Raw genomic sequence first — 25,783 nt, 5'->3', positions numbered from 1 at the left:
GGCGAGTCAGGAGGTGACGTTGGGAGGCAGCCACCTGAGTGTCCGGGGAGTGGGGGCTGGGGGGGGGGGGGGGGGGGGTGCCACGCCGGGGTTCCGGGAGGAGAACAAAAGCTGGAGACTGGGTCAGTCTGCGGGCTGCATGACAACAAGGGAGGGGGGGACTCCATTCATAACTCGGGAACCAACTGTCCCTCCTCCCCCGCCCCCCTGCCCTACCAGGGCTGGCACAAGGTTCTCTCCTGCCCCTGCTTCTAGGATTGGGCTGCTGCCCCCCTCTGTCAGCCTCTCACCAAGGATTATGGGATTTAAATGTCTGATTTAGCAAGCCTGAGCCTCCGGGGTGGCCATCTGCTCACAAGAAAGGGGCAGGATACCTGGGTCCCCGAGGAGGAAGATGGTGGGTGCCGTTGGATGAAGACAGCCGGGGAGGCCTGCCAGCCAGGGTCCCAGGAAAGTGGGGGCGGCTAAGGTGAGGGCCGGGGTGCGGGGCTGGGGCCTTCCCGGCATCCCCTCATCCTGGGCCTCAGGCCAGGCAATTCAATGAATTGAAGCTTTAAACTCTGCCAGGAAAACCTCAAAGGGCTTCTTGGGGTAGGGAGGAGAGCTGAGGTTGGGGAGCTCTGCTCCCCCGCCTGTCCTGTTCCTCGGTGCTGCTGGCTCCCAGGGAGGGGGGCTGGGGGGGGAGCTCTCTCCATCACCCACTGCTGCCAGAGCCAGCGCTTGGAGGGGCGGCCAGACACTGGGGACATGGCTTGGCCCACCTCCTCCCTGGAGGCAGAGGGAGGGGTGCTAAGGTCCAGAGAGGGTTCTGGGGCCAGCGTCCTCTCAGCTTCCTCAACCAGGCTGAGGGTGCCTATGGGGAGTGGCGTGGCCTGCCCCAAGGGTCCCAGATGGCCGTGCACCCACCAGCCCCCCTGGCCTCAAGACCACCTTCTTTCTCTTTCTCTCGCCGGGGAACGCCAAACGCTCCCCGGGAGACCTGGAACCATCTCCTTCAGAGACCTGAAGCTTCACCATCTCTCCCCACCCTCCGGGGCCTTGGCAAACCAGCGCTCTCGAAACTTCTTCCCTCTCCTCACTCCTCCAGACGGGTCACCTTGAAAATGCCTTCTGACCAGCACCCGGCACCCCTTACTCGCATCTCCCTAGACTGCATCCCCACCCAGCAATGGGACCAGGTCCATTTCTGCTCTGCTCCTTCAGAAAGCAGATCCGATCCGGCTCTGCCCAAACCCCCGTGAGCCGATAGATCACTGGGCTGGGAACAAGGCTGGGTTCGCAGGCCAACTCTGAGATGGGCAGAGGTGACCACAGGTCACTGGGTCCCTGACTCTGGTCCTACCTGCCTTCCTTCCCTCGCGTTCATCCAGGCATCTGTCTAGGCTACAGGCACTCACCGGTGCCTTCCTCTGCCTGGCTCTGTTCTAGAACGTGGGGGCCCATGGCAGACGTGGCCCCTGCTCTCAAGTTCAGAGCCCAAGCCCTGTACCACTGGGATTTGGGATATTTCTTGGGATGCCTGGGTGGCTCACTCAGTTAAGCGTCCAACTTCGGCTCAGGTCATGATCTCACGGTTTGTGAGATCGAGCTCTGTGCTGACAGCTGGGAGCCTGGAGCCTGCTTCCGATTCTGTGTCTCCTTCTCTCTCTGCCCCTCCCCTGCTCACACTCTGTCTCTCTCAAAAATAAATAAATATTAAAAAAGGAGAAAGAGAAACCAAAGGAACCTAGCATGCATCCTAAAAATGATACAAATTGTTGAAAAAGAAAGCAAACTTGGTTGAAAGGGTAAAATCCAAAGCAGGAGGTTATTTTTTTTTTATGTTTTTATTTTATTTTTGAGAGAAAGAGCGTGAGGGGGGAGGGGCAGAAAGAGAGGGAGACACAGAAGCCGAAGCAGGCTCCAGGCTCTGAGCTGTCGGCATAGAGCCTGACGCGGGGCTTGAACTCACAGAATGCAAGAAAGATCATGACCTGAGCTGGAGTTGGACGCTCAACTAACTGAGCCATCCAGGCACCCCCAAAAGCAGGAGTTTAGAAAAAAGATAAATTTATAAAAGGAAAAGAAGGGGCTCCTGGCTGGCTCAGTCAGAACATGTGACTCTTGATCTCGGGGTTATGAGTTCGAGCCCCACGTTGGGCGTAGAGTTTACTTAAAAATGAAATAATAATAATAATTTTAAAAAACTCAAGGGCTTGTTGAAAACACAGCAAGGACCATTGATTGGTCCAATGCAACTTAAACTATTCTGTGCCACAGGAAAAGAATGAAATCTCCAATTTATGTAAAGTTGTGGTTTCATTAATATAAAACCTGATAATAAAGACTGTAAAAACCTGGAAGCTAAATTAACTTAGAAGCAAAACTCTCAACATAGTATCAGAATACATTGATGAATTAAAAGAAGACTAACGCTGTAAGTAAAGGTTCATTCCGGGGGCACAAAGTTGATTTTGTAGAGAAAGCTATCAACATAATTCGTGACATTAACAAATTAAGGAAGAAAAATATGATCCTGTCGAGAAATGCTGAAAGGAATTTGATTAAATGTCAGCATCCATTCCTTCAAAACAAAATTAAGAATACAAGGAGATATCTGAATGGCTAAACACTAAGAGAATTTCGATTAAAGAACCATACAGGGATGCATACGGACAATGTTATAATGCATTCAAGAGGATCAAAGAAAGAAAGAAAACAACACTGGTTAAGTATCTCTTTGCCTTTTTGATCATAGGACCATGCGCCTAAGCACTCTAGAGACCATAATAAACAGCTCTTGGAGTTAGAATTTAATAAGGTAGATAGTAGATAAATATTTTTTATCTTCTCAAAAAGTCACAGAGAGGGGAACCAGGCTGGCTCAGAACAGCACGAACACTTGACCTCAGGGTCATGAGTTCAAGCCCATGTTGGGCGTAGAGATTACCTTTTTAAAAAGTAAATAAATAAATGTTTTAAACATCTCAGGGTCATGAGTTTGAGCCCTGTGTCGGATGTAGAGATTACAAAAAAAAAAAAAAAAAATGGAGGGAAACCTACTTACTTTCCTAGGTAACAGAAAACACACTTAAAACGACCGAAATCAAATGAATATAGCTTGGTATGGGGCACCTGCATGGCTCGGTTGGTTGAGAGTCTGGCTCTCGATTTCGGCTCAGGTCGTGATCTCACAGTTCATGAGTTTGAGCCCCGCATCGGGCTCAGTGCTGATAGCGTGGACCCTGCTTGGGATTCTTTCTCTCCCTCCCTCTCTGCCCCTCCCCTGCTCACTCCCCTGTCTCTCTCTCTTTCAAAATAAATGATAAACATTAAAAAAAAAAATTTTTTTCCCCCTTGGAGCTCCTGGATGGCTGAGTCAGTTGAGCATACGACTTCAGCTCAGGTCATGATCTCACAGTTCATGAGTTCAAGCCCCACATTGGGCTCTGCACGGTCAATACAGAGCCAGCTTGGGATTCCCTCTCTCCTCTCTCTCTACCCACCGCCACACTCTCTCTCTTAAAATAAGTAAATAAACTTAAAAAAAAGATTTCTAAATAATAATAAATAAATAAATAGTTTTCTTATTGACTAAACTCTATGCCCAACATTTGGCTCAAACTCACCAACCCCAAGGTCAAGAACCACACGTCCTACCAACTAAGCCTGCCAGGCTCCCTAGATTTTTTTAAAAGTAAAGTGAGGTTAAGAAAACTAAAAAGTAAAACTCTGAATTACACCACACGTAAAAAGAAATAAAGATCAGGGGAATTGAAGGGAAAATAAAAATTTTAATGAAATTAAAATCCAGTCTCCCCCCGCCCCCCGCCAACACCCACAAAAATCTAGATAATAGGCATATGCTCTAGTGACTGGATGCCCAGAAACTACAAAAAAAACTAGACATGTGAAGGAAGACCTAACACTTTAACAAAGAGGCAAACATTGCTTAGGGCAGGGGGGCAGGGCAGAATTTTGCAATGCAGAAAACAGTTTCTATCTGTAGCTGTCAAGGAGCTTGAACAGATTCAGGGAAGAATGACCCAACGGGAAAAAAATACCACGCAGCCATCTAAAAAATATATATGCAGGGGCGCCCGGGTGGCTCAGCCAGTTGAGTGTCCGACTTCGGCTCAGGTCACGATCTCACAGCTTGTGAGTTCGAGCCCCGCGTCGGGCTCCGGGTGCTGACAGCTCGGAGCCTGGGGCCTGCTTCGGATTCTGTGTCTCCCTCTCTCTCCGCCCCTCACCCACTCGCGTTCTGTCTCTGTCTCTCTCAAAAATAAATAAACGTTGAAAAAAAATTTTTAATAAATTAAATAACTCAATAAATAAATATATGCATTCGAGCTCTACCAGGTGGCATAATGGCACAAGAAAATTTATTGAGTGAAAAACAGTGAAATGCACAAAAGCGGGTACGATAGGATCCAGTTCCGGCATGATAATGAGCAAACCCCAGCAGGTTGTGCGCGTGCGTTCGCGTGTGCGTATACAACTCATTCGTGATGAAATCGTGTATACGGATGCTTGTGCAATAAAGCTATCTTGCGAGGCAAATCCTAACTCCGTTGCAAGCAAACCAACAAAAATAAAGCCCAAGAAAATAAAAAGTAGCTCTAAACCCATCCACGTATGTCACAGTAAACACCGTACTGTGCACCTGTCCGTCCCTTTTTTTTTTTTTTTTTTTTCCTATGCTGTGTGTATACTTTCACCCCCAATCAGGGTCCTAACGGTTCACATTGTTTTTTGAGATCTGTTTCTTCCGGTCCACTTTCCCCATGTCCCAGGGCATTTGCGGAGGCTGTTCTCTCTCCCCAACCACCTCACCCTTTAAGGCTCTAAGAAACCTGCCATTGGAAGCCCCGGAGTAGAAAGAAAGCCCGTTGACCGCTCTGAATATTCTCCTCACTGGCTTTCTCCCCTCCCTGGAGGCATGTTTAGGTCTACCTGGCAGGAGAGTTTCTCGCGTGTTCCTCACCTCTCCCGTTAAACTGGGGAGCTCCTTGGGAGCAGGAAGTCTGTCTCTTTCAAAAGTGTATCTTCACGGCGCCTAGAATGCACACAGTAGGCACTTCGTAAGTATCGCCCAACAAAGGGATGTAGGCTTCCTGCCTCTCTTGCTCTGAGCCGTCTCAAAGACAGTATGAAAGAAGGAGCGATCTGGAAGGTAGACGTTTGGACATTGGATGAAGAAGTCAAAGCTGGGAAGCAGGACCCCCGAGGTCCAGGCGACCCCCAAATCACCCAGATCGCCTCCCTCCCCTTCCCAGAGCTCTTCCGAATGCTCAGAAAGGAACAACCCACACGCAGGGTTCCGTGTGTGATATATATTTATATATATAATTGCTCTCATTCTATTGTACTTTATCCTCTTTTTACAGTAGATCTGACACAGGCATTAAATAACTGCAGAGAGAGACCACTGGGGCGAGGGGAATGCAGGAAAACATGGGGGACCCCAAGGGAAGAGACTCAGATCCAGTGAGAGGGGAGGAGGGAAGGGTCCATCTGAAGGGGGGGGGGCGGTGTGGAGGCTGCAGGGTCAGAAAAGAAATGGGGAGTTAGAGAGGGCAGAAATGAAGGGCACGATCACTCAAGAACACCAGAGGCCCCTCATGTGACATTCTATGGGCACTACGGGGTCGTTTAAAAACGCCAAGGGGTCCCGAAGGAGATGGGCCGAGAAGTTCAGAGCCTAGACTGGGGGGCTATTGGCAGCGTTTAGGCCGAGAGGCAGAGGAGAGGGGAGGAGCTAGTGATTAGTTGATAACGTGCTAAGAGAAGCCAGAGGGAGGAGGGGGGGTGGCTCCGGGCCCAGGGGAAGGAGGTGAAACAGTCCCACAGCCAGCTGACGTTTCCAAGGTGGCCACTGGGGACCCAGCCAAAATGGCTGCCCTCCCCCAGCGCTCTGGGGAAAGGGAACTTGAAGGATATTCTGGGAAAACAAACAGGGAGACAGTGAGCCGTCGGCGGCAAAAAAACAAAGTGGATGTTCAGCCTAGGTCAACCCCATCCCTCCGAGGAGTGCCTGTTTGGGTGACAGGAAGAGAACTTTCAAGAAGAACCAACAGGGACTCCTCTTCCAGACCCTCGTCCCCAGCTCGCGCCAGTCACCGCAGGGCGAGGAGAAAAATGTGCCAGAAGACAGGGAAAGGGCCACCGAGCCACCTCGTCCTCAGTTACAGACAGCTGTCGTTCAGAGGAGGGAACGGGGATGGAGAGGACATGGGGACACCCCTGCCAATGCCGGAGGAGCCGGATAAAGTCAGAAGCCGCCAAGACGGTGACGGTGTCGATGAGGCAGAAAGCGTGGGAGAGACAGAGGAAGGTGAATGGAGGGCCACGTTCGTGTCTGCAAACCAGGGATGGAGGGAGATGCGTGGGGGGCGGGGGGGAGGTGGACGAGGGTGAAGGCAGGTGCGAAGGTGGGCAGGTGGGCAGGTGGGCGGGCAGGCAGGCATTTTCTATTGCTCTCTGGGGACAGCAGGGGTGGAGACACCCCACTCACAGCTAAACCAGAACCAGAACGGCCCCCAACTCCTCGGGCCGGCCTTCCTGGGATCCTGCCTCCCTGCCTCTGACGGAGCTGGAATCCGGAGGGGAGGGTGGAGACGGGAGGGAAGTCAGGGGACCACAATGGCCATCAGGCTGGGTTCACAAGTAAAGAAAAGGGGCGTGAGGCTCAAACAAGTCATAGCTCTGTTATAAAAAATACCTTTGGGGCGGGTGAGGGAGGGATCAGGCAGGGTCAGGGACATTCCAGAGGCATCCATAGGAAAGAGGTGGGGGCAGGAGGAAGGGGCCTCAGGTTTTGTTGATGCGGAGTTTGAAGGCCACGCGGCCGGCGAACTTGTCCCGCTCATCGTCCGTGGCGATGTTGGCGGCATTGATCCGGCATTCTACGTTCACCTCCACATTGGGGGTCACGTTCAGGAACTTCACGGCCACCAGGGGCTGCGTGTAGTTCACCTGGGCCAGAGGAGGAGAGCACAGGTCCAGGCCCTTGGCAACTCCAGCCTCCTCCCCAAGGACCCCGCTCCCCGGGCGGAGCCACCGGGCCGGGCCTCCCACGAAACTTACGTGGAACTTTTTGCCATAGTAAGGGAAGTACATGAGGTCGATGCTGCCGTTGGCAGGGAACATGACAAAGTGGCCGAGGTTCTCAGCATCCTCGTCCCGCTGTGGGGGAGCAGGAGGGTAGGGGGAGAGCGGGTTAGGGGCGGCAGGAACCCAGAAGCTCTCCAGACTGCCCTCTACTCTTCCTTCGCCCCAAGTGATTTCTGGCTCCAATCTGCTTCCCTTGGGCTGTGAGTCTGTGTGTGCATGTGTGCAGGAGGGGCTGTCCTGTCTCTCCGTCAGACTGGGAAGTCCTGAAGGGTGTTAATGACCCTGGAGCCGCCCACTTATCCTCCCACACCACCTTCTTACCCCGGTCTCAGCAATCGGTTTCTGGAGCAGAGCCAAGAGAGAACAGATAAGTGAGTAAGGGCTCGGAAGGAAGGGGAGGGTGTGTGCGTGCGCGTGTGTAAAGGGGGACGGGAAGTTTCTAGAGAGGACAGAGGAGGGGGCCGCAGGGTTCCCAGGACAACTGAGTGGTGGCAGGTGGCCCTAACTACCAGAAACCTAAAAAGAACTGAAGAGCAAGGTGAGACACACGGGAGGGGGAGCGGAAGACACGGTGATCAGGGACTGGAGAAGGTGGAAGGGGTCAGGCATAGAAGCAGAGGCCGAGGCCTGGGTGGGCTCGGACAGGTGGGTGTCTATCCACGCGAGAGCATCTAGAGAGAAGCAAGAGAGAGTGGTGGGAGCCCCTGGGAGTTGGAGCCACGCTGGCACGCCCTCTTACCCCCTTGTCCCTAGAGTGACGGGGCCTCTGACAGCAAAGGAGACAGAAAGACACGAGTGAATTACGTGCAGGCCAAGAAGGGCAAACAGACGGGCAGGTGGACAGGGCCCCACAAACTCACCTTCCCCACACAGGTAACATTCATGCTCTGATTCGCTCCCGCGTAGAAGTTGATGACCTGGAATGAAGAGAGAGGATGAGGAGTTAGAGAAACAAGGTGGCGAAGACACACGTGTCCAGCCTCCCCCCCTCCACAGAACCTGGCCTCCCACGGCCCCACGCCTCTGGTTCTCGAAGCTGCTCAAACCTCCCCAGATCGCCCCAGTGAAAGGAAGCAACTGCCCGCAGATGATGACCCCAGCCCCCTCCTTCATTCTCCCTGGTGACCAAGGTCACCCGTACCCGGTTCATCTTGATGAAGACACAGGGCTGCCCGGTGCTGTAACCATAGTGGGTCGGGTCCCCAATGCCAGAGCAGTCGCCCAGCTGGGTCCGGTTGAACTGACAGGCACGCTTCGGGTAGTTGAGGACTCCGTTGTCTGGCTGTTCGTAATAGCGCCCAGGGCGGCAGACGTCATTCTTCTGGGCTTGGATGGAATCGTTGTAAGCTAAGGAGGCGGGGGAGAGAGAGGGAGGGAGAGAGAGAGAGAGAGAGAGTCACGGGGCCAATGTCCTGCTTCCAGGGTCCCCCGATCGCCTGCCCAAGCCCTTGCACGGCCACATCACCGGCCCCTCACTCACGCTCCAAAAACTTGTTGAGCTTCTGAACATGTTGGTCCCAGCTTTCAGTGTCACTGACGTTGACAATGACATCAAGATTCTCAGTCTTGGGGCGAATCATCAAGCCTGCACCAGACAAGTGCATATACGTATACGTATGCATATCCGACGAGGGACCACACACGGAGGGAGGAAACCGGACACGGAGCAGCAGGGTGACGGACGGGGTGGGGACAGGGGGAGATCTCCTGTGACCCCACAGCACCTTCCCAGATCACAAAGCTCTCAGCTGCGGGAAACGGGAAGGAGGCAGACTTCAAGGACTTCCCCGCACGTGGTAACCGGGTCATCAGAAGCCGCATCACTCACCCGGTGTGGTCAGTCGGTCCTGGTACTTGGGGGTATGGTCAGAGACCGTCTGCAGCATGACCCACATGGTGAGGGTGAACATGGCCGTGAGGAAGCCATAGAAGACGAGGTAGAAGAGGAGGATAAAGGCTGGGGAGGAGGAAACAGGGTCAGCGGGTTCCAAGATGACCTCACCTATCCCCGCAGACCCCTCTCCCACTCAGACGTTCTGCACCCGGACGGGTCACAGAGTCTCGGGGACATCTGAGAGCCTGCCCCTGGGAGCAAAATGAGAGGAGCTGGAAGCAGGCCCTGGTGTCTGGCGTCCAGCCACGACCCCCCGCCCCCTCCGGTCCCATAGTGAAGCCCAGCCTCGTGGAGGCCGCAAGAGACCTAACTTCTCGTTGCTGGGCCAACCCCAAGTACAGGCCGCGGTCATTCGGCATCAGATTCCGTTCCCAACTTGTCAACCATTCGCGGCCCTACAAAGGCACAGCACCTGTTACTGCTTCATGGGTCCTCGTGCTTAAAGCTGTCCGGCGCGATGAGTTTCCAAGCTGGCCCTGGCCACCATTCGCAACCAAACTCTCACCCCGCCCCTCAGAGCGCGGACCCTCACGTTCAGACAGCAAACTCTTCTCTCTCCTGGCGCCCCACAGAAGTGGCACCTTGGACGCAGCTGCCGTCTAGCTACGAAATCTCTCAGAGCCGCCCCGAACCTTCAGCGGTCACCCCACCCCCCAGTTCACGCACAGCACCCAGGGGGAGGCGGTTGAGCAAAGGTAGAATGTCCCGGAGGCTTCCGGGCGGGGAGCAGGTCCTTGCCGCATGTGACATGTAACTCCGTCACTCCTCAGCCTAAGTGTCTGTTGTTGCCACCACCCCACCACCCAGGAACCCCTGTCCTTCTATCTCAGACGACACTGTCCCCATGAAGCTTCTCCAGGTTTCCCCGAGCCATCACCGATCCCTTCCACCCCAGGGACTGGACTCCCCAGTTTCCTGAAGGTGAGGACTGCCCTGGTGGGTGGGCTGATGGGAACAGTGTTCAACCGGTGTGGAGGAATTGTAGGTTGTGTCACAACAGGCTCCCCTATGCTTGACCTCCCAAGCTTAACAATCCCTTTTGGAAGAATGCCACCCTTCACCTGCACTCAAGCCCAGCACCAGACCCTCGCCTGGGGACAACTCCCTCTACACCCGAGTCTCGCAGTCCCGCTGTGGGTTGGGAAGGTCTGGACACTCTGCCGGATGATGTATGCGCACGTCTCACCACTGGTGACCACTCCTCCCTCCGCCTGCGACATCGGAGCCGAACATCCAACCTCCAAAACCTCCCAGGGCCACCCCTCTCCAACAGCCCCCCACCCACAAAGCAGCCACAGAGAAAGCTCCAAACAGCAGCGGGATACTGACAACTTCCGCTGTGAAGAGCCCCCCCCCGCGGTCCCCCCCACCTCTCCAAGACCCGCCCCCTCATGAATGTTCCCAGGGTCCAGGGGATGGGCACGAGCTAAAAATAGACGGGCTTGGCGAGCTAGTGAGAGCCAGAGGGAGGGAAGGGGCGCTCTTCTGGGGAAGGGGGGGGCGGCCGTGTGCAGCGGACCTGCCCGGAGAGGGAGCGCCAGCGCCGCGGCGCGGACACGCGCGCAGAGCCCGCGACCCCCCGCGCGAGGGGGCTCCGCGGGGGGCGGGAAGGCGGCAGTGACCTACTTTCTCCGCCTCCGCAGCGGCCGGCCGGGGAGATTAGACCGGCGATTCGGCCCCCTCCCAGGCCGGAGCCAGGCAGGGCGGGGGGGTGGGGGGGAAGGGCAGGACGCCGGGGACCCGGGAAGGGAACCGGGGCCGAGCCCGCGGGACCTGGTGCCCCCAGGGGCGTCGCCCGGAGGACCCCCGCCCCGCCCCGCGCGCGGCCCGCCCTGCGTACCCCAGCTGGTCCCGGTGCGGCCCATGAACTGGTGCGTCCTCGGGTTCCACACGAACTCCTTCCACTCCTCAACCACCTGCCCGCAGCTCTTCGTCTCCTTCTGGATGACCATCTCGGCGGCGGGGGGCGAGTCCCGCGCCGGGCGGGGGGCTGCGGAGAAGCTGGGGTGCGGCGCGCAGAAGCCCCCCCGCCACGCTCCGGAACGCGCGGGGAGCGAAGGCAGCGGGGGCGAGGGAGACCCTCCCCAGATGGGCAGCCGCTGCAAATTCCGGGGTGCACGGCCACGCGCTGCGGGGTGCTGGCAGCGCGGCGTGGGATGCACCGATCCTAGCGCCCCCCCACCCCGCCCCCGGGCTCCGATGAAAAGGGGGCTGTCAGAGCAGGGGAGGTTAGAAAGAGAAAGGGGTGCGACGCAGCCTCACCCCCCAAACCTTCTAGAAACAAAATGAAAAGGGATGCAAAAACAGACGGCTGCAAAACCCGAGCGAGGCGCAGAAAAAATAGGGGTGCAAGGAGGCAAGGGAGGGGTGGGGGAGGGGGCTGCCCCGAAATCCAAGATGCAAAGAGGCCGTGGGGAGGGACCGGGTGGCCGCTCAAGGCTCTTCCGCCAAGCGGAGACCGCCACACCAGTGGTGGCTCGGCCGCGGGGGTGGGGCAGGGACGCGCAATTGGGGGACAGCCAGGGACGGGGGTCCCCCGGGCCGAGGCTCCGCTCCTCAGCAGTGCGGGGCCGGCGGTCGCGGCGCGCAGTCTTTATACTCGGCGGCGGTGGGGGGCCCGCCCCCTTCCCACCCCCAGAAGCCCCGCCTCCTCGCCGCTGGCCCGGGCGACCTCATGCATATGCAAATATGGAGAGAGGGATTGGGTCCGCCCCCTTGCCGCCTCTTTAAGACCCGGAGGTCTCTCCCCTCCCCCCACCCCAGGTACCACACTGGATCAGGTGGAAGAAGGGGATGGAGGGCGTGTCCGGGCGGAGTGGAGGCAAAGGGAACCCCGGAGAGAGACAGAGCTGGAGAGGGAAGCCGATCTTTGCGGCGAAGGGGCCCCAGGCCGGCCGTTGGAGACTAAGATCCGGAGACAGACAGGGCCAAATGTGAGAGGGATAGAGAAAGAGCCAGAGACCAAGAAAAACAGAAGGCACCAGCCAGGGCGCTAGACCCGCCGGGATGGAAGCTAGAACAGGCCACACAGGATGGAGAGAGGCCACCACAGGAGGGAAATTCCCTTTGGGGGAGCCGCTACCAGCTCCCCCCAACACCTCCTTCTCCAATCCCACAGCCCCTGGTTCTCTCCAAGCCTAGGGGCTTCCCCATGTCCCCACCCAACTCCCCCCGTCACCACATCCCTAGCCCCTAGCGTTGCCCGGAGACCCCAGCCGGGATCCGGATCTCCTCAGGTGTTGTGTCTCCCCCCAACCCCCAGGTGTGAACTTCCCCTCCCCATTTGCCCATTGGGGTCCACAGACATGGCCCATTTGAGCACCTGTTAGAGACTTTGTGCAACTCTAGCCCTGGGGAGGCAACCTCGCAGTTCTCACGGGGCTCCAGAGACCCACAGTCTAGTTGGGGGGGGGTTCAAGAGCCTCTAAAGACCTCGAGTTAAGAATCATGATCTCTCTCTTTTCATCTCTCTTCGGATCTTGTCGCTTTGCCTTGGAGAGGGGTTTCTTCTCCTTCGGCCTCTCACCCAATTTCCTCGGCTCTAGTCCTCACCAGTGCCAGGTTCTGACTCTCGCCCTCCTCCTCAAATTCTCTCCCTCCAGCCCCGCTTTACGGACTTGGGGGCCTGTTCAACCAAAGCTCCCACTCAGAATGGCCCATGTGGCTGGTTTGGTGCTTTCACCATCTCGTAACTCTTCATAATTTTATCTTTGAACTTGTAATTTGTGCGTGAAGTCCAACGGGACAATGGAGGACGCGTGTGAGCGAGGAGATGTATGTAACGTGCCATCGTGAGGCCGCCCGGTGTAGAACTCCAGTGGACCCATCGTGCGTGCGAGCTCAGCAAGACTCAAGAGTTAAGACACAGCAAGCGTGTTATGTGTCCAGCTGAATGACCTCGAACCCTAGAAGGCAATGTCCTTCTAGGAGACACGGGTGACTGAGGCATCTTCTTCTTCTCCCCTTTTTGGGTCCCGCTGTTTCCTGATTCAGCCAACCACTTCTGCTGACGACGATGACAGGGAGGAAAGGGAAAAGCTGAGCTGCCCATAATTCCTTTGGCTTCTAGTCCTTCCGTGCTCATTAGTAAGCCGAGGGCAGAAAAAAGTTAATTTTTCTTTATTTCAAACAACGTTAAATAGCAAAAAAAAAAAAAAAAAAAAAACATGAGAAGTTGAGAAAAGAACCACGGAAGAAATGAAAACATGTTCTCTTTCGGTACCGTGAGTGGCACTTTTTTCCTGCCTTCTGAACAAGGGATCCCACATCTTCGTTTTGGACTGGGTCCTGCAAATTATACAGCGGGCTCTGCTTAGCCCCTTCTGCAGGCTCCGGATTAATTTTCTCCAGATACAGTTTTAATTAGGCCACTCCTCAGCTCAAAGGTCTTCACTGGCTTCCTGTCACCCTGTGCAGGACGGAGTCCTGATTCTTTTGTCTAAGCCTCAGGGCATTCCAGTGCCTAGCCCCAGCCTGTGTCCCCAGCCCCCTTTCCCACTAGGACCCAACTGATCCTCTGCTGGAGCTGAGCCTGACCCGGCCACTCCTAGGACAGGCTGTGCTCACTCCTGACTTCACACCTTTGTCCATTTCATTCCCTTGTCCTGGAAGGCTGCCCACCCTTCAGAGTCCAGCCGCAACTCCCATTCATTCATTCAATGCGTATCTAATGAGCATTTACTTAGAGCCAGGCACTGTTCTGGTCCCTGTGCTCCTGGGACTCTCGTTCCAATAAGCGAAAAAAAACAAGCAAACAACTAAAACAATGTAGTATAATATTACGCAGAAAAAATAAAACAGGGTGGTGTGCCAGAGAGCCCCTGCATGGGCAGGGAGGGCCTTACTGGAGAGCTAACGTTCAGTGTGAGACCCAAGGAACCCAAGGAACCACGGGGAACTGTAGGAGAAGAATCTTCCAGGAGGAGGAGTCTAAGTGCAAAAGCTGGGCTTCAAATGAGGGAAAGCAAGATTAATGCAGCAAGAGATCCGAGAGGTAGGCACATCATACAGGTCCTTGTAGGCCAAAGGGCATAGTTTGGATTTTTTTTTAAACGTTTATTTATGTTTAAGAGGGAGAGAGAGAGACAGAGCATGAGCAGGGGAGGGGCAGAGAGAGAGGGAGATACAGAATCTGAGTCAGGCTCCAGGCTCCGAGCTGTCAGCACAGAGCCCGACACGGGGCCGGAACCCACGAACCGTGAGATCATGATCTGAGCCGAAATCAAGAGTTGGATGCTTAACCCACTGAGCCCCCCGGGCGCCCTGACTCTTACGGTATTTTATCTCTTCAACCAGGTTGCAAGCATTTCGAGGACAGGCCTCTGTCTTATATACCCTGTCGTATATACACCCTCTATACCCGAGCACTCCACAGAGCTATGGAAAACAGCGTCCGGTTGCCGAATTGGACTTAGACATGGAAGGCCTCCTTCTGCTAGAAACTGCGGGGAAGCAACTTGCCCTTTCCTCCATGAGACAAGGAGAATCAAAATGAGCTAGGTCCGATCTGGAGAGATGAGGCCTAGACCCTACCCTCAACACACACAGCCTGGCAGACGCTGGCCTGGGGATGCCCTCCAGACTGCTAGCTCAGTTCTGTCCTGTACACCCTCGGAAAAGAATGAACACGTCCGTACGTCCGTACGTTTCAGGGGAAGGCTGTGGAACCTGCTGTTCCGTGCACATCTTCCCCTGTGAGGGTCAGCATGAGGAGGGGTGTGATGGAGGGAGCGTTGCTATTCATTGCAGCATCGGTGTTCACAGGGAAATTGGCTAAGGAAGGAAGGAATGGGGGTCAAAGAACCAACCTCTTCCCGGAACCCAGTCCTGCCTCCGGCATCTCCAGAAACAAGGGAAGGGAAGAAAAACTCCCACAGCCCCTCTCCCAGATCCAGAGTCTGTCATGAGGTCTGCGTGCCCTGAGCAGAGACAAGAACAAGGAAAGTAGCGGGCTCTAACACACAGATGTGGGTGCGTGTGTGTGTGCGTGGGGGTGGGGGGTTATTATTTAACGGGGACAGAGCTTCGGTGTTTCAGGATGAAAAGATCCGGAGATGGCCAGTGGTGATGGTTGCCCGGAACGGAGAAACTCGGTTAAAAGAAGGAAAAAGAGAAGAAGGGGAAGGAGGGAGGGAAGAGAGGGGAAGCACAGAAGGTGGAGTGAGTGGGTAGACCAGGCCTGGAGGCTATGGGGTATCCTGCCAAGTTCCGGAAAGATCCGCAAGGGTGGGGGAGAGGCAGGGGACACTGGGCAGACGCCGTAGGTGCCCTTGGTGGGGGCCTGGCAGGGTCTGTGTCGGAGCAAAGTCAGTCTTAATGAAAGAGTGTAGACAGCTCTGGATGGTAATCAGGAATCCTGGAATCTAGGACAGCCTGGAGAAAGAGAGGTTGGGGGCACGGTGTCCTGGACGGGGTGGGGTGCAGGGACGAGAGAAAAGCCAGCCCCGGGGAAGAATCCTCAGGGACAAAAATTCACGAAGCTGCCGCTCGCTCAGAACAACCCCTTGATGGGAACCCAGGTGTGTTCGGATCTTTTAACTCTCCCTCCCCACCCCCCACTGGCTCACACCCGAGGCCCCCACGGGACTGGTTTCTTTTCATTATTCAAGTCTTTGCTCAAGTAACACTGCCTTAGAGAGGCCTTCCCTGACCACCCGGCTAAGGCTGTCTGTCGACTGCCGCCCTCTATTACGTTACAGGATATTATTCCCCTTATAGCACTAACCACTACCTGAAATGATCTTGCTTATTTATTTTTCTTACGGGCCGTCTGCCCCTGCCCACCTCCCCCCTGCCCACCCCCCACCCCCGCCTCCCCGCCAGTGTGAGCTCTCCACAAAAGCAGGCACCGTGTCTGTCTTTTTCATCCAGGCATCCTCAGCGTCTAGAACGATGCCCGATACGCAGTAGGTCCTCAGTGACTATCGGTCGAATGGACATACCCAAGGGCCCAGGTGGGCCCCAAACATTGCCCAGGGGACCAGAGTTGAATCGGGGCTTCCTGGCCATGCTGAGGACGCTCCAAAGGCACTCTGCCTGTGTGGCAGCAGCTGTAGACCAGCAAACTCGAGACTGGGAGGGTCCAAGGAGAAGCCTAGGCTGTCTTCCACCCCAGACACAGTCCTGGAGCCTCCTTACCCTGGGGTCACTTAGGTCCTGGCTGATCCCTGCAGAAGGGGATGACAGGTCCAATGAGTGAGTCACCCTGGCAACAGGGCGACTGGTAGGCAAATCATTTTAAGAAGCCAGGAGTCTGGGACACTGGGATCCCCATGGGTTGGGGGGTTGGGGGATGGGCTAACAGTCCTCGAGAGGAGAGGATGGAGAACAGGTGCCAGGGCTCCCGAGGGTGCCCCAAGTAGGGGTTGGGACACCAAGATTCTGCCGAGGCGACGGGAAGGGGCGGAGGACTGGGTCACCACATTCTCTGAGGGCAGAGATATTCCTGAATCTGTTTTTCCCAGCTGGGACCAGCATAAACCAGCTCTCCTTGAATGGACTAGAGACGGGTTCGTCTGGGAAGGCGGCAAGGGGACGGAGACAAGACTAGGAGAGATGCCGGCTGCTTCGCCCTCTGCCCCACTCCCTCTTTCCTTCTCCCTGCTGCTTCCGCCCCGGTCCCCAGAACCCCTGTCCCCCTCCCTCTAGGGCTCTCCCATGCCCCCTGCTGCTCCTTCTTTGCACAGCAGTGGCCCGGCTAAGGGAACAGCAGGATTCCGTTTCTTCCCTTCCTTCCAGGCCTCTCAGGACCAGCCTCCGCGAGGGGAATGCTAAAGCCCCACAAGCAGGAAATGCTGGGGAAGGAGGGGGGCTCCCGGCTCCCAGAAAGTGACCCGTATCTGGTGCGCACATCTGCCTGTCGGTGCTGCTGAACTCCCAGGCTGAGAAGTCACGGCTTCCTCCTCCTCGGGAAGCCTGCCTGGACCCCCAGACTAGGTTAAGGCCCCCGGTCTTCAAGCTTTTACAATTCCCTCTACGGCGCTTATCAGTTTCCGATTCTCCACTTACTTGTTAGTCTTTGATGGATGTCTGCCTCCCCCAGGGGACCTTGAGCAGCCAGAGGGCAGGAACCAAGGGGGGCGGGGGGGAGGTTACTCATCAGTACAGCCCATCGCTCAGCGCAGTGCCTGGTACGTTGCAGATACCCCGTAAAGATGTGTCGAGTGAATGAACGAGTGACATTCGAGGGGATTCTCAGGTGGGGGTTTAATGGGTGCTGTCCGTGTCATTGCCTAGGCTCTGGGGACAGCTGTGAGTCCAGATGTTCTGACTTCTGCTCAGGGCCCGGTCCATGTCCAACTTCTGGCCTTGTGCCCAAAGGCCATCCAAGCAAAAGGAGGCCGAAGAAGCCTCTCCTAGAGGGAGGGGACACAGAGGGGTCATGAGGGCAGCTTGGACCCACAAAGCTCCTCCCCACCCCAGCTCTCTGACCTAAATTTTCTAAAGCACTTCCTCTCACTGGCCCTTTATCCCCTCTCTTCTTGTGGCCTTTTCTTCTAGGCTCCCAGAAGTTTCCTTTCCCTAAAAACATGGCCTTGCCTGTCTTCTCCTCCTCTCCCTCTAGCTGATTCCAACGGCGTGCTGAGGAGCCTGGACATCGCTCTTACCTGGCAGAGCCCCCAGGAAGAGGCGCCCCTGTGGCTGGACCCAGAGGTTGAGGAGGGAGGCAGGATCCAAGAGAGGCAGGGCAAGGATCTCCTTGTTAGGCCTCTGGCTCAAGACTATCCCAGACTCGCCCAGCTTCAGCTGAAGCGGGGGTCCCGAGACCAGAGGCAGATCCAGCTATGGGCCCGACGCAGAGGACAGCACCACTTTCTGCGGAGTGTGTGGGACAGGGACGTGACCGGGGGGAGGAAAGAGCAAACCGCCTGGACCCCTGTGGCCCCACACCCCTTGCTGCCTCAGTCGGGCCTCTGAGCGGTACCTTCTGTCTGCCAACCGTTTCCGCCCCCTACGTGCTGCCCCAATCTTCCTGGCTTGATGTTCCATAAAACCACACCGACCCCAAGTAAATACGGTCCAGATAAGAGCCATTTGTAGGGGCACCTGGCTGGCTCACTCGGTAGAGCATGTGACTCTTGATCTTGGGGTTATAGGTTCAAGCCCCACGTTGGGTGTAGAGATTCCTTAAAAATAAAACCTTGGGGCGCCTGGGGAGGCTGAATCCATTGAGCATCCGACTGTTGATTTTGGCTCAGGTCACGATCCCAGGATCGTGGGATCGAGCCCCGCGGTGGGTTCCTCACTGAGCATGGAGCCTGCTCAGGATTCTCTCTCTCCCCCTCTTGGCTCCTCTCCCCCGCTAGCACATGCACATGCTCTCTCTTTCTAAAATAAATAATAAATCTTTAAAAATAAATAAATAAATAACAAATATAAATAAATAAATGCCATTTGCTTGCTGTGGGCAGTTTTCTTTTTTTTCTTTCTTTTTTTTAATATTTATTTTTTTTTCAACGTTTTTTTTGTTTTTTGTTTTTTTTTTTTTTTTTTTTTTTTTGGGACAGAGAGAGACAGAGCATGAACGGGGGAGGGGCAGAGAGAGAGGGAGACACAGAATCGGAAACAGGCTCCAGGCTCTGAGCCATCAGCCCAGAGCCCGACGCGGGGCTCGAACTCACGGACCGCGAGATCGTGACCTGGCTGAAGTCGGACGCTTAACCGACTGCGCCACCCAGGCGCCCCTTAATATTTATTTTTGAGAGACAGAGAGAGACAGAGACAGAGCATGAGCAGGGGAGGAACAGAGAGAGAGGGAGACCCAGAATCCGAAGCAGGCTCCGGGCTCCGAGCTGTCAACGCAGAGCCCGACTTGGGGCTCGAACTCACGGACCATGAGATCACGACCTGAGCTGAAGCCGGACGCTCAACCGCCAGAGCCACCCAGGCGCCCCTGGTCTGTGTCAAGATATGTCCCTACCGTCCACCTTAAGCTTTCCTAATATTGACAGTTTGGGGTCCCCCTTTCCCCCTGCCACTCCCAGGTTCCACTGAATACAGGCAACACCCCCTCTTACTTGATCTTAGAGCTGGAGGCTGAGCCAAGGAGGGTTTTCTGGGGTCCCAAGGGCAAGGAGGTGGCCAGAACCTGCTGCCAGCTGGAGTCCCAGGTCCAGAGAGAAGGCCCAGGGCTCTGCATGAGGCTGGGGGATGTCGGGGGGGGGGGGGGAGAGAAGTGACCCTTGACCCTTTCTGAGGACTCAAGGCTGGGGACTCAAGGAAAGAGGCAAACTAGTGGTGGAAGGAGACAGGGGAAAGCAGACACAGGGCCGGCCATGGAGGGAAAAACCGCCTTTACCTTGGAGACTGAATTCTGCTCGAGTCCCCGGAGGGAAGAATGTGCCAGGCTGGGACTCTGCAGCGCAGCTTCTGAGGCTGCTGGTAAGAAGGGCAGACACCGAGGTCTGGGCCTGTTGGTCCAGCCAATTTTCCCGGCGCAGACAGCCATCCAGGGTGGGGACCAGCTGGAGCCGGGGCAGGGAAGGGAAGATGTGGGGATGTGGCAATCAAGACACGTGAACCCCTGTCCCAGCCTCTCCACGCTCAGTTTATTCTCCTCTGAGACACAAGCCTTTGGCCTCTCCCACGCAGCTATCATGCTGTCCCCTCTCCTTTAAGAGTGTGGACTTAGACCCCCCCCCCCGTGGTCCCCCGGGCAGCAACACTTTACCACCTGGGGTGGGTTCCCACCCTCGTGCTGTCGGTTACCGGCAAACGGAGACTGGAGACAGGGAACAACAGTCCCCCCAGTGCAATCCTCACGACAGGCTGGACTTTGCCGGCCAGAGGCCCAGAGACCTGTCTCAGGCACAGCACCTCCTCCCCATCCACACTCAGCAGCAGCGAATCCCCGAGGACCTTCACTTCCACCTGCGGGACAGGGCGAAGCGAGGCTGAATCAGAGGCCCCTGGGGCCTGCCTCCACCGCCTTCTGCAGAGGCAGCCAAGTATAGCAGAAAGAACGCGGACTTGTGGAGGCAGCTCGCATCCTGGGCTCGCTCAGGACCTGAGCCTCAAATTCCCCTCTGAAAAAACGGAGACAAGAATCGCAACTCCATAGCGGTTTTGCTGCGGGTCAAATAAGACGACGGTGGTAAGGGGTTGCCCGGAGACCCGGTTCTGGTCCCCTTCCGCAGGCCAGCGCAGGCCCGGACCTGGCTCACCTGATGCCACTTCCCATCGTCCAGCCGGGGCCCGGCGCCCACCGTAAGCTGGGCCAAGTGGTTGCGCATTTGGATCTCGGGCCTGCCATCTCGAAGCCCCAGCACAAAGCAGTCCTTCTGGGGGTTGGTATCGCCATAAAAAATCACTCCCTCTGGATCCCAGGTTCGAAGCTCAAAGGAGGAAGAGGTTCTGGAAGGACGCAGAAGGAAAGATGGTACGTGGGGCATGGCCTGTGGGGACAAGAGCGGGGTCAGGGATGGTGAAGCGGCGGAGAGGGAAGCAGGGAAAAGAGAAGATCCGAGGCATAGAAGGTAGGGTCAGGGGACCAGGTCAAGGAGCTATGTCAACCTCATACTTCCTGATCTTGGTGAAGTCAAAGGTCATGATGGTGATAGGCTCTTGTCCTGAGCCACTGCTGAGGTGCACAGCAGGAGGGTCCTGGATCCTCTATCAGAGAGAGAAAATAAACAAGGTAGGAAGACACGCCAGAGACCCAGCGACGACGGCAGGAGAGACACAGGCTACCGCACGAAGAGGAGAGGAAGGAAGAGGGCAGAGCCGAAGGGTAGCTCATTTCTACGCACACACGGGCTGAGCACCTTGTCCTAATCCTGCACCAGGGTAGAGAGACTGTCTCGGGGCCCTTACCTGGTGGCCGTGAGGTGGCAGCGGCAGCAGCAGCAGCAGCCCCGGCGATGCGGCCAGTGGGCCTCTGCTCTCCATAATCGGCCGCGGTCCTCTCTGTGGCTCAGATCACCCGGGGACAATGTGTTGGGGACAGGCAGTTGGTGTTGGGTTAAAGGTTGTCCCCAGGCAGGGGCGGGGTGGAAAGAAGGGGGGCAGGAGACTGGGCACTCACCCTCCGCCCCCTCTGCGGACAAATTGGGGGAGGGACAGGGCTCGTCCACTTATGCTCTCCATGCTGGGAAAGTGTAGGAGCCAGGACAGATACCCCATTTTCCCCTCTCCTCCTCTAGAGCCTGACCTGGGTCCCCGAAGTCTTTTGCCCACCTGAGGAGGCTGCCTCCCCAGGCCCGAGGTCCAGACGCAGTCCTGCCCTGCACCCCAAGCAGCATCTGCCATCAGAACAACAGCGGTGGGGCGCCTGGGTGGGTGGCTCGGTGGGTTAAGCCTCCGACTTCAGCTCAGGTCCTGATCTCACCATTGGTGAGTTCCAGCCCCACCTGGGGCTCTCTGCTATCAGCCAGGGGCTGTTTGGGATCCTTTGTCTCCCTCTCTCTCTGTTCCTCCCCCGCCTCAAAAATAAATAAACATCACAAATAAATTTTAAAAAAAGAAAGAGAGCAAGCACTACAGCTGAAATGTAGAATATCAGATATCTAGCTGGGTGCCTCTGCACAAGTCCGTCCACCATGGTGCTGTAGTGTCCTTGCTGACAAAATGTGAAAAATAATACCTACTTTACGGGGTGACTGCGAATGACGATTCATGGAGATCATGCAGGCACAGGGCCTGGTATCTGCTCTGAGCTCCTCCCTCACTATCTTCCCAGGCCTCGGAGGCTCGCCTCAGCGGGGAGGTACCGTCCCGGAGGGTGATTTAGTGGCTCCTAAGAAGAGGCCCCGTCCGCCGCTCCTCATTATCTTACCACGTACCGATAGAAATTCATCACCCCCTCCCTGACCCGTGTTGAAATACCACTGTTCCCGAGGGCAGGGCCACTCGGAGCCACTCAAGACCCCTAGGAAACAGCTCTCACAGCTGGAGCAGGGGTGGTGGCGGTGGGGGGGACTCGGGGCCGGGTGGCAGGTGACTTTTGATCCATGCGGTTTCAACCACAGAGCCTGAACAGCACTACGGGACGACCAGCACCCAGGCAACCACAGCGAGGGAGCCCGCAGTCCAGCCTTGACCCCTGCCCGGGGGCCCAGTCACGGGGCTGGCGGAGGCGGGGGGGGGGGGCGGGGGGGGGGGGGGGGGGGGGGGGGGGGGGGAGGGCTGGGGGGGCGGGGCGAGGCTGCTCTGCCAGCTGATTGGCTGGCGGGGGCGCGCCCGGGGCAGGGTGCGGGGCGGGGGGGGGGGGGGGGCTCCCACCACTCCAGCGGCGGCTGCCCGCGGCGCCCCCAGCTCTTCGGGACCCGGTGTGCGGGCCCCGTTCGAGAGCTACCTGCTTTTCAGCCGCGTCTGCGGAACGGAAGGGAGGGCCCGGACTTCAGTCCCAGACGGTGGGGATGGCGATGGCTTCCGTGCGGATCCGACAGGCCGAGGAGGGAGACTGTGGAAATATCCTGAAGCTGATTCGGGTGACGGCTGCGGGCCGGAAACAGGGGGCCCCGGCAGCCTGGCCGCGGGTGGGGGCGGGGAGGCCAGGCTGCAGCGGGAGGGGCGCGCCTGGGGAGGGTGCTGCCCTGATCCAGCTTCTGTCCCCACGCCGGGACCCCCTGCCCTGACCCAGTCTCTGTCCCCCACATCCTAGGAACTAGCCGAGTACGAGAAACTCTCGGACCAGGTGAAGATCAGTGAGGAAGGTGGGGGCCCAGCACCGGCATCCTGATGGAGGCTGGGGAGGAGGTAAGGGATGGATGGGTTCCCAGGCCAGGCACACACCCAGGCTTTTTCTCTCTTTACCACGACTCGGATCTCCGCAGCCCTCAGAGCAGACGGCTTCGGAGAGAATCCTTTCTATTGCTGTTTGGTGGCCGAACTTCTTCCCGCCCCCGGGGAGCCACAGGGTAAGAACCCTGGGACCTGGGAGGTTCCCCTCGCCTGTCCCTCTCAGAGGTCTGCCTCAGGGGCCCAGAGGCCTGAGCCCTTTTTTTTCTCTCCTTCTCAGGGCCCTGTGTGGTGGTGGGCTATGGGCTATACTACTTCATCTATAGCACTTGGAAGGGGCGCAATGTTTATCTGGAAGACATCTATGTGAAGCCCGAATACCGGGGTACGGGGAGTGGGGGGGGGGCAGAGGCTGAGGCTGGGGTGGTAGGAGATCAACCCAGACCCACCAACATCCCCTGCCTCCTAATCCCAGCCTTCTGGCCTTTTCAGATCCCCTTCAACTGAAACGATTTTTGTTTTGTTTTGTTTTGTTTTTTTGGTCTCTTTTCCCCCACAACAGGTCAGGGGATTGGTTCCAAAATAATCAAAAAGGTGGCTGAGGTGAGGAGAGGGATGGGGCCACCAGCCTGGTTCTGGAAAAGCAAGCATGTATGAGAGGAGCCCAACCCCCCTCGGGTTGAATGGTGAGAAAAGCTTCCTTTTGAGAGAAAGGCTAAGTGATGTCTTCTCCCACAGGTGGCCCTGGAAAGGGGCTGCTCCCAGTTGCGCCTCACAGTCCTGGACTGGAACAAGGGGGCCATGGACTTGTACAAGGCCCTGGGTGCCCGAGACCTGACTGAAGCCGAGGGCTGGCACTCCTTTCGCTTCGAAGAAGAGGCGATGAGGGAGTTGGCAGGAAAGTGACGCCGTTCCTTGGGCATCTCTGTCTTTGGCCTCCTCCCTCCCCACCTGCTCAAGCACTCCAGACAGAGGCCTCCCGGAAGGAAGAGAGGTTGGGAGCCGCTCAACCGGAAGGACAGAAAGAGCAGAACTGAGGGAGAGGCCCTTCCATCTCCCTGTTGAGGATGAGAATTGCTGAGTCCCGATGTGGTGCTGGTGGAGGAGGAGTTGATGGTGCAATAAAGCTCCGGCCACTTCAGGACCCTTCTCGAGTGCCCTGCAAGTTGGAGGCTGCTGCCCGGGGGGAAAGGTGGGCCCAAGGTGACTTTCGCTCACCCTCCGTGGGCCAGAGCCCTGGCTCCGGGCTGTGGAACGTGGAGAAAAGAAGAGCAAAGTGCCAGCTTGGCACATCAGGCTTGTTGGTCACAGTTGGGACTCAGACAAAGGCCTCCAGTGTCTGAACTGCGCGCTACAGGACGCAGGAGTGAGGCTGGCCCGCTGGCTCAACATTTGGAGCAGGATGCCACCCGCTGGTGGTGTTTCGGGGGCCCTGGGAAGGACCACCGGCCTCCACTTAAAAAAAAAAAAAAAAGTCTGCTCAGCTTGCTAGTGCTTTTTTTTCTCTTCCCCCAGAAGTCACAAAGTCTGTATTTTCAGTTCAGCAAAACCAAAGGACCCGGGAAACAAGGAAGGCAACGAGCTTACGTCCTACTTTCGTACCATCTTATTACACAGATAATGCGGGTTTGTTGTAGAAAATGTGGAATGTTCGCATGAAATAAAAATAAAATGCGTAGGGGCGCCTGGGTGGCCCAGTCGGTTGAGCATCTGACTCTTGGTCTCAGCTCAGGTCTTGATCTCAGGGTTGTGAGTTCAAGCCCCATGTTGGGCTTCACTGAAAAAGAAAAAAAAAAGCAGAATTTGTAATCTTACTTATATAACTGTTATTAATCCTCTGGTATCAACTGTTTAGAATTTTCAATGTCCATACATACACATGAGTAGTTAAGTGAGTAGAGGTGGGATCGTATACTTTCCAACAATATATCAGACCCATCTCCCTGTGCTATTAAACGTACATCTGTCGTCACTTTTGTGGGTGGCATATTCTTCTTTTCTTTTAAGTTTTTTTTTTATGTTTATTTTTGAGAGAAAGAGAGACAGAGTGTGAGTGGGGGAGGAGCAGAGAAAGAGGGAGTCACAGATTCCAAAGCAGGCTCCAGGCTCCGAGCTGTCGGCACAGAGGCTGACGCGGGGCTCGAACCTATGAACCGTGAGATCATGACCCGAGCCGAAGTTGGACACCTAACTGACTGAGCCACCCAGGCGCCCCTGGTGGCATATTATTCTTTTTGTTGATGAACCATTGGCCATAATTTAGACACTGAATGAGGGCAGGCAAGTAACATAAATGTATAAATTGTAAGAAACACAATCTCTAGACTTCTACGGAATGTAAAGAATTGAAGATCTGGGGTGTCTGGGTGGCTCAGTCGGTTGGGTGTCCATCTTCAGCTCATGATCAGAGGTCAGAGGTCATGATCTCGTGGTTTGTGGGTTCAAGCCCCATGTCTGCTGTTAGTACAAAGCCTGCTTCGGATTTTGTCTACCTCTCTCTCTGTTCCATTCTCTCTGTCAAAAATAAGCAAACATTAAAAACAAAAGGTTGACGATCCACCTTAAAATCTAAACTATAAAAACAAAAGAGGGGTGCCTGAAGAACGTGCAACTCTTGATCTCAGGGTCGTGAGTTGGAGCCCCACGTAGGGTGTAGACATTACTTAAAGATGAAATCTTAAAAAAAAAAAAAAAGATTCAGCCAAAGAGAACACATCAGGGGCTCAATTCTTCTTCAATGATTCCAATTTTGGGCCCTTCACACCAATTTAGAGCAGATGGGCCTTAGGACAATCTTGATCAGGAGATAATGAAGCTGGTCAACCCCTCCCCCAGATGGGAGCCAGAAAAATCCAGTCTCCTATGGCTCCTTGGCTCATCTCAATCTGACAGGATTTATATCTTTTGAACGTGATCAACTTATCTAGTGATGGGGCTGTTTTTAAATGTCAATTGCAGGAGCGCCTGGGTGGCGCAGTCGGTTAAGCGTCCGACTTCAGCCAGGTCACGATCTCGAGGTCCGTGAGTTCGAGCCCCGCGTCGGGCTCTGGGCTGACGGCTCAGAGCCTGGAGCCTGTTTCCGATTCTGTGTCTCCCTCTCTCTCTACCCCTCCCCCG

General features: G+C 55.9%; 3 protein-coding genes across 13 annotated transcripts; 1 reads left to right on the top strand and 2 right to left on the bottom strand.

Moving 5' to 3' along the window:
• Positions 1-4,656: 4,656 nt before the first annotated feature.
• Positions 4,657-11,540, bottom strand: ATP1B2 (ATPase Na+/K+ transporting subunit beta 2). The gene is made up of 7 exons (XM_030296672.1): positions 10,830-11,540; positions 8,924-9,052; positions 8,576-8,680; positions 8,237-8,442; positions 7,956-8,012; positions 7,069-7,167; positions 4,657-6,957 (listed from the first exon to the last, which is right to left on the bottom strand). The coding sequence occupies exons 1-7, from the start codon at positions 10,939-10,941 to the stop codon at positions 6,793-6,795; spliced, it is 873 nt and encodes a 290-aa protein (XP_030152532.1). The 5' UTR covers positions 10,942-11,540; the 3' UTR covers positions 4,657-6,792.
• Positions 11,541-15,803: 4,263 nt separating this feature from the next.
• On the bottom strand, positions 15,804-21,295 carry SHBG (sex hormone binding globulin). Of its 8 annotated transcripts, none has more exons than XR_003964853.1 (8): positions 20,801-21,295; positions 20,501-20,599; positions 20,152-20,382; positions 19,697-19,858; positions 19,287-19,452; positions 19,006-19,131; positions 16,997-17,343; positions 15,804-16,155 (listed from the first exon to the last, which is right to left on the bottom strand). XR_003964853.1 is itself a non-coding variant. In XM_032591190.1 (7 exons), the coding sequence occupies exons 1-7, from the start codon at positions 20,873-20,875 to the stop codon at positions 17,195-17,197; spliced, it is 1,008 nt and encodes a 335-aa protein (XP_032447081.1). In that variant the 5' UTR covers positions 20,876-21,295; the 3' UTR covers positions 15,804-17,194. The 8 variants fall into 8 exon arrangements, 5 of the variants coding, with proteins under 5 accessions (XP_032447081.1, XP_030152559.1, XP_030152560.1 ...); XR_003964854.1 differs by lacking the exon at positions 15,804-16,155 and adding an exon at positions 17,596-17,803 and having other exon boundaries at positions 17,273-17,343; XR_003964855.1 differs by lacking the exon at positions 15,804-16,155 and adding an exon at positions 17,596-17,803 and having other exon boundaries at positions 17,273-17,343; positions 19,287-19,366.
• A 907-nt stretch (positions 21,296-22,202) lies between these two features.
• Positions 22,203-24,372, top strand: SAT2 (spermidine/spermine N1-acetyltransferase family member 2). 4 transcript variants are annotated; one of them, XM_030296718.1, is made up of 6 exons: positions 22,204-22,416; positions 22,590-22,641; positions 22,762-22,845; positions 22,947-23,051; positions 23,229-23,317; positions 23,405-24,372. In XM_030296718.1, the coding sequence occupies exons 1-6, from the start codon at positions 22,345-22,347 to the stop codon at positions 23,570-23,572; spliced, it is 570 nt and encodes a 189-aa protein (XP_030152578.1). In that variant the 5' UTR covers positions 22,204-22,344; the 3' UTR covers positions 23,573-24,372. The 4 variants fall into 4 exon arrangements, with proteins under 4 accessions (XP_030152580.1, XP_030152578.1, XP_030152581.1 ...); XM_030296719.1 differs by having other exon boundaries at positions 22,207-22,416; positions 23,229-23,269; XM_030296720.1 differs by lacking the exon at positions 22,947-23,051 and having other exon boundaries at positions 22,203-22,416.
• The last annotated feature ends 1,411 nt before the right edge of the window (positions 24,373-25,783 follow it).

Source organism: Lynx canadensis, chromosome E1, assembly GCF_007474595.2.
Source record: "Lynx canadensis isolate LIC74 chromosome E1, mLynCan4.pri.v2, whole genome shotgun sequence".
NCBI classification, from domain to species: Eukaryota; Metazoa; Chordata; class Mammalia; order Carnivora; family Felidae; genus Lynx; species Lynx canadensis.
The sequence above is the reverse complement of the archived record's forward strand: the minus strand, read 5'-3'. Positions and strand labels throughout refer to the sequence as shown.

What these genes read in the sequence shown, in the direction of transcription:
- ATP1B2 (XM_030296672.1), bottom strand. Translation starts at nt 10,941, where the DNA reads ATGGTCATCCAGAAGGAGACGAAGAGCTGCGGGCAGGTGGTTGAGGAG. An exon ending in ATGTTACCTGTGTGGGGAAG is followed by an intron (nt 7,168 to 7,955) that starts GTGAGTTTGTGG and finishes GCTCCCCCACAG; the next exon opens with CGGGACGAGGATGCTGAGAA. An exon ending in ACTATGGCAAAAAGTTCCAC is followed by an intron (nt 6,958 to 7,068) that starts GTAAGTTTCGTG and finishes CCTCTGGCCCAG; the next exon opens with GTGAACTACACGCAGCCCCT.
- SHBG (XM_032591190.1), bottom strand. Translation starts at nt 20,875, where the DNA reads ATGGAGAGCAGAGGCCCACTGGCCGCATCGCCGGGGCTGCTGCTGCTG. An exon ending in TGCCACCTCACGGCCACCAG is followed by an intron (nt 20,600 to 20,800) that starts GTAAGGGCCCCG and finishes TCTCTCTGATAG; the next exon opens with AGGATCCAGGACCCTCCTGC. An exon ending in GCCTCCAGCTCTAAGATCAA is followed by an intron (nt 17,344 to 19,005) that starts GTAAGAGGGGGT and finishes CCCTCCCTCTAG; the next exon opens with GAGAGGCTTCTTCGGCCTCC.
- SAT2 (XM_030296718.1), top strand. Translation starts at nt 22,345, where the DNA reads ATGGCGATGGCTTCCGTGCGGATCCGACAGGCCGAGGAGGGAGACTGT. An exon ending in CGCCCCCGGGGAGCCACAGG is followed by an intron (nt 22,846 to 22,946) that starts GTAAGAACCCTG and finishes TCTCCTTCTCAG; the next exon opens with GGCCCTGTGTGGTGGTGGGC. An exon ending in GGTTCTGGAAAAGCAAGCAT is followed by an intron (nt 23,318 to 23,404) that starts GTATGAGAGGAG and finishes CTTCTCCCACAG; the next exon opens with GTGGCCCTGGAAAGGGGCTG.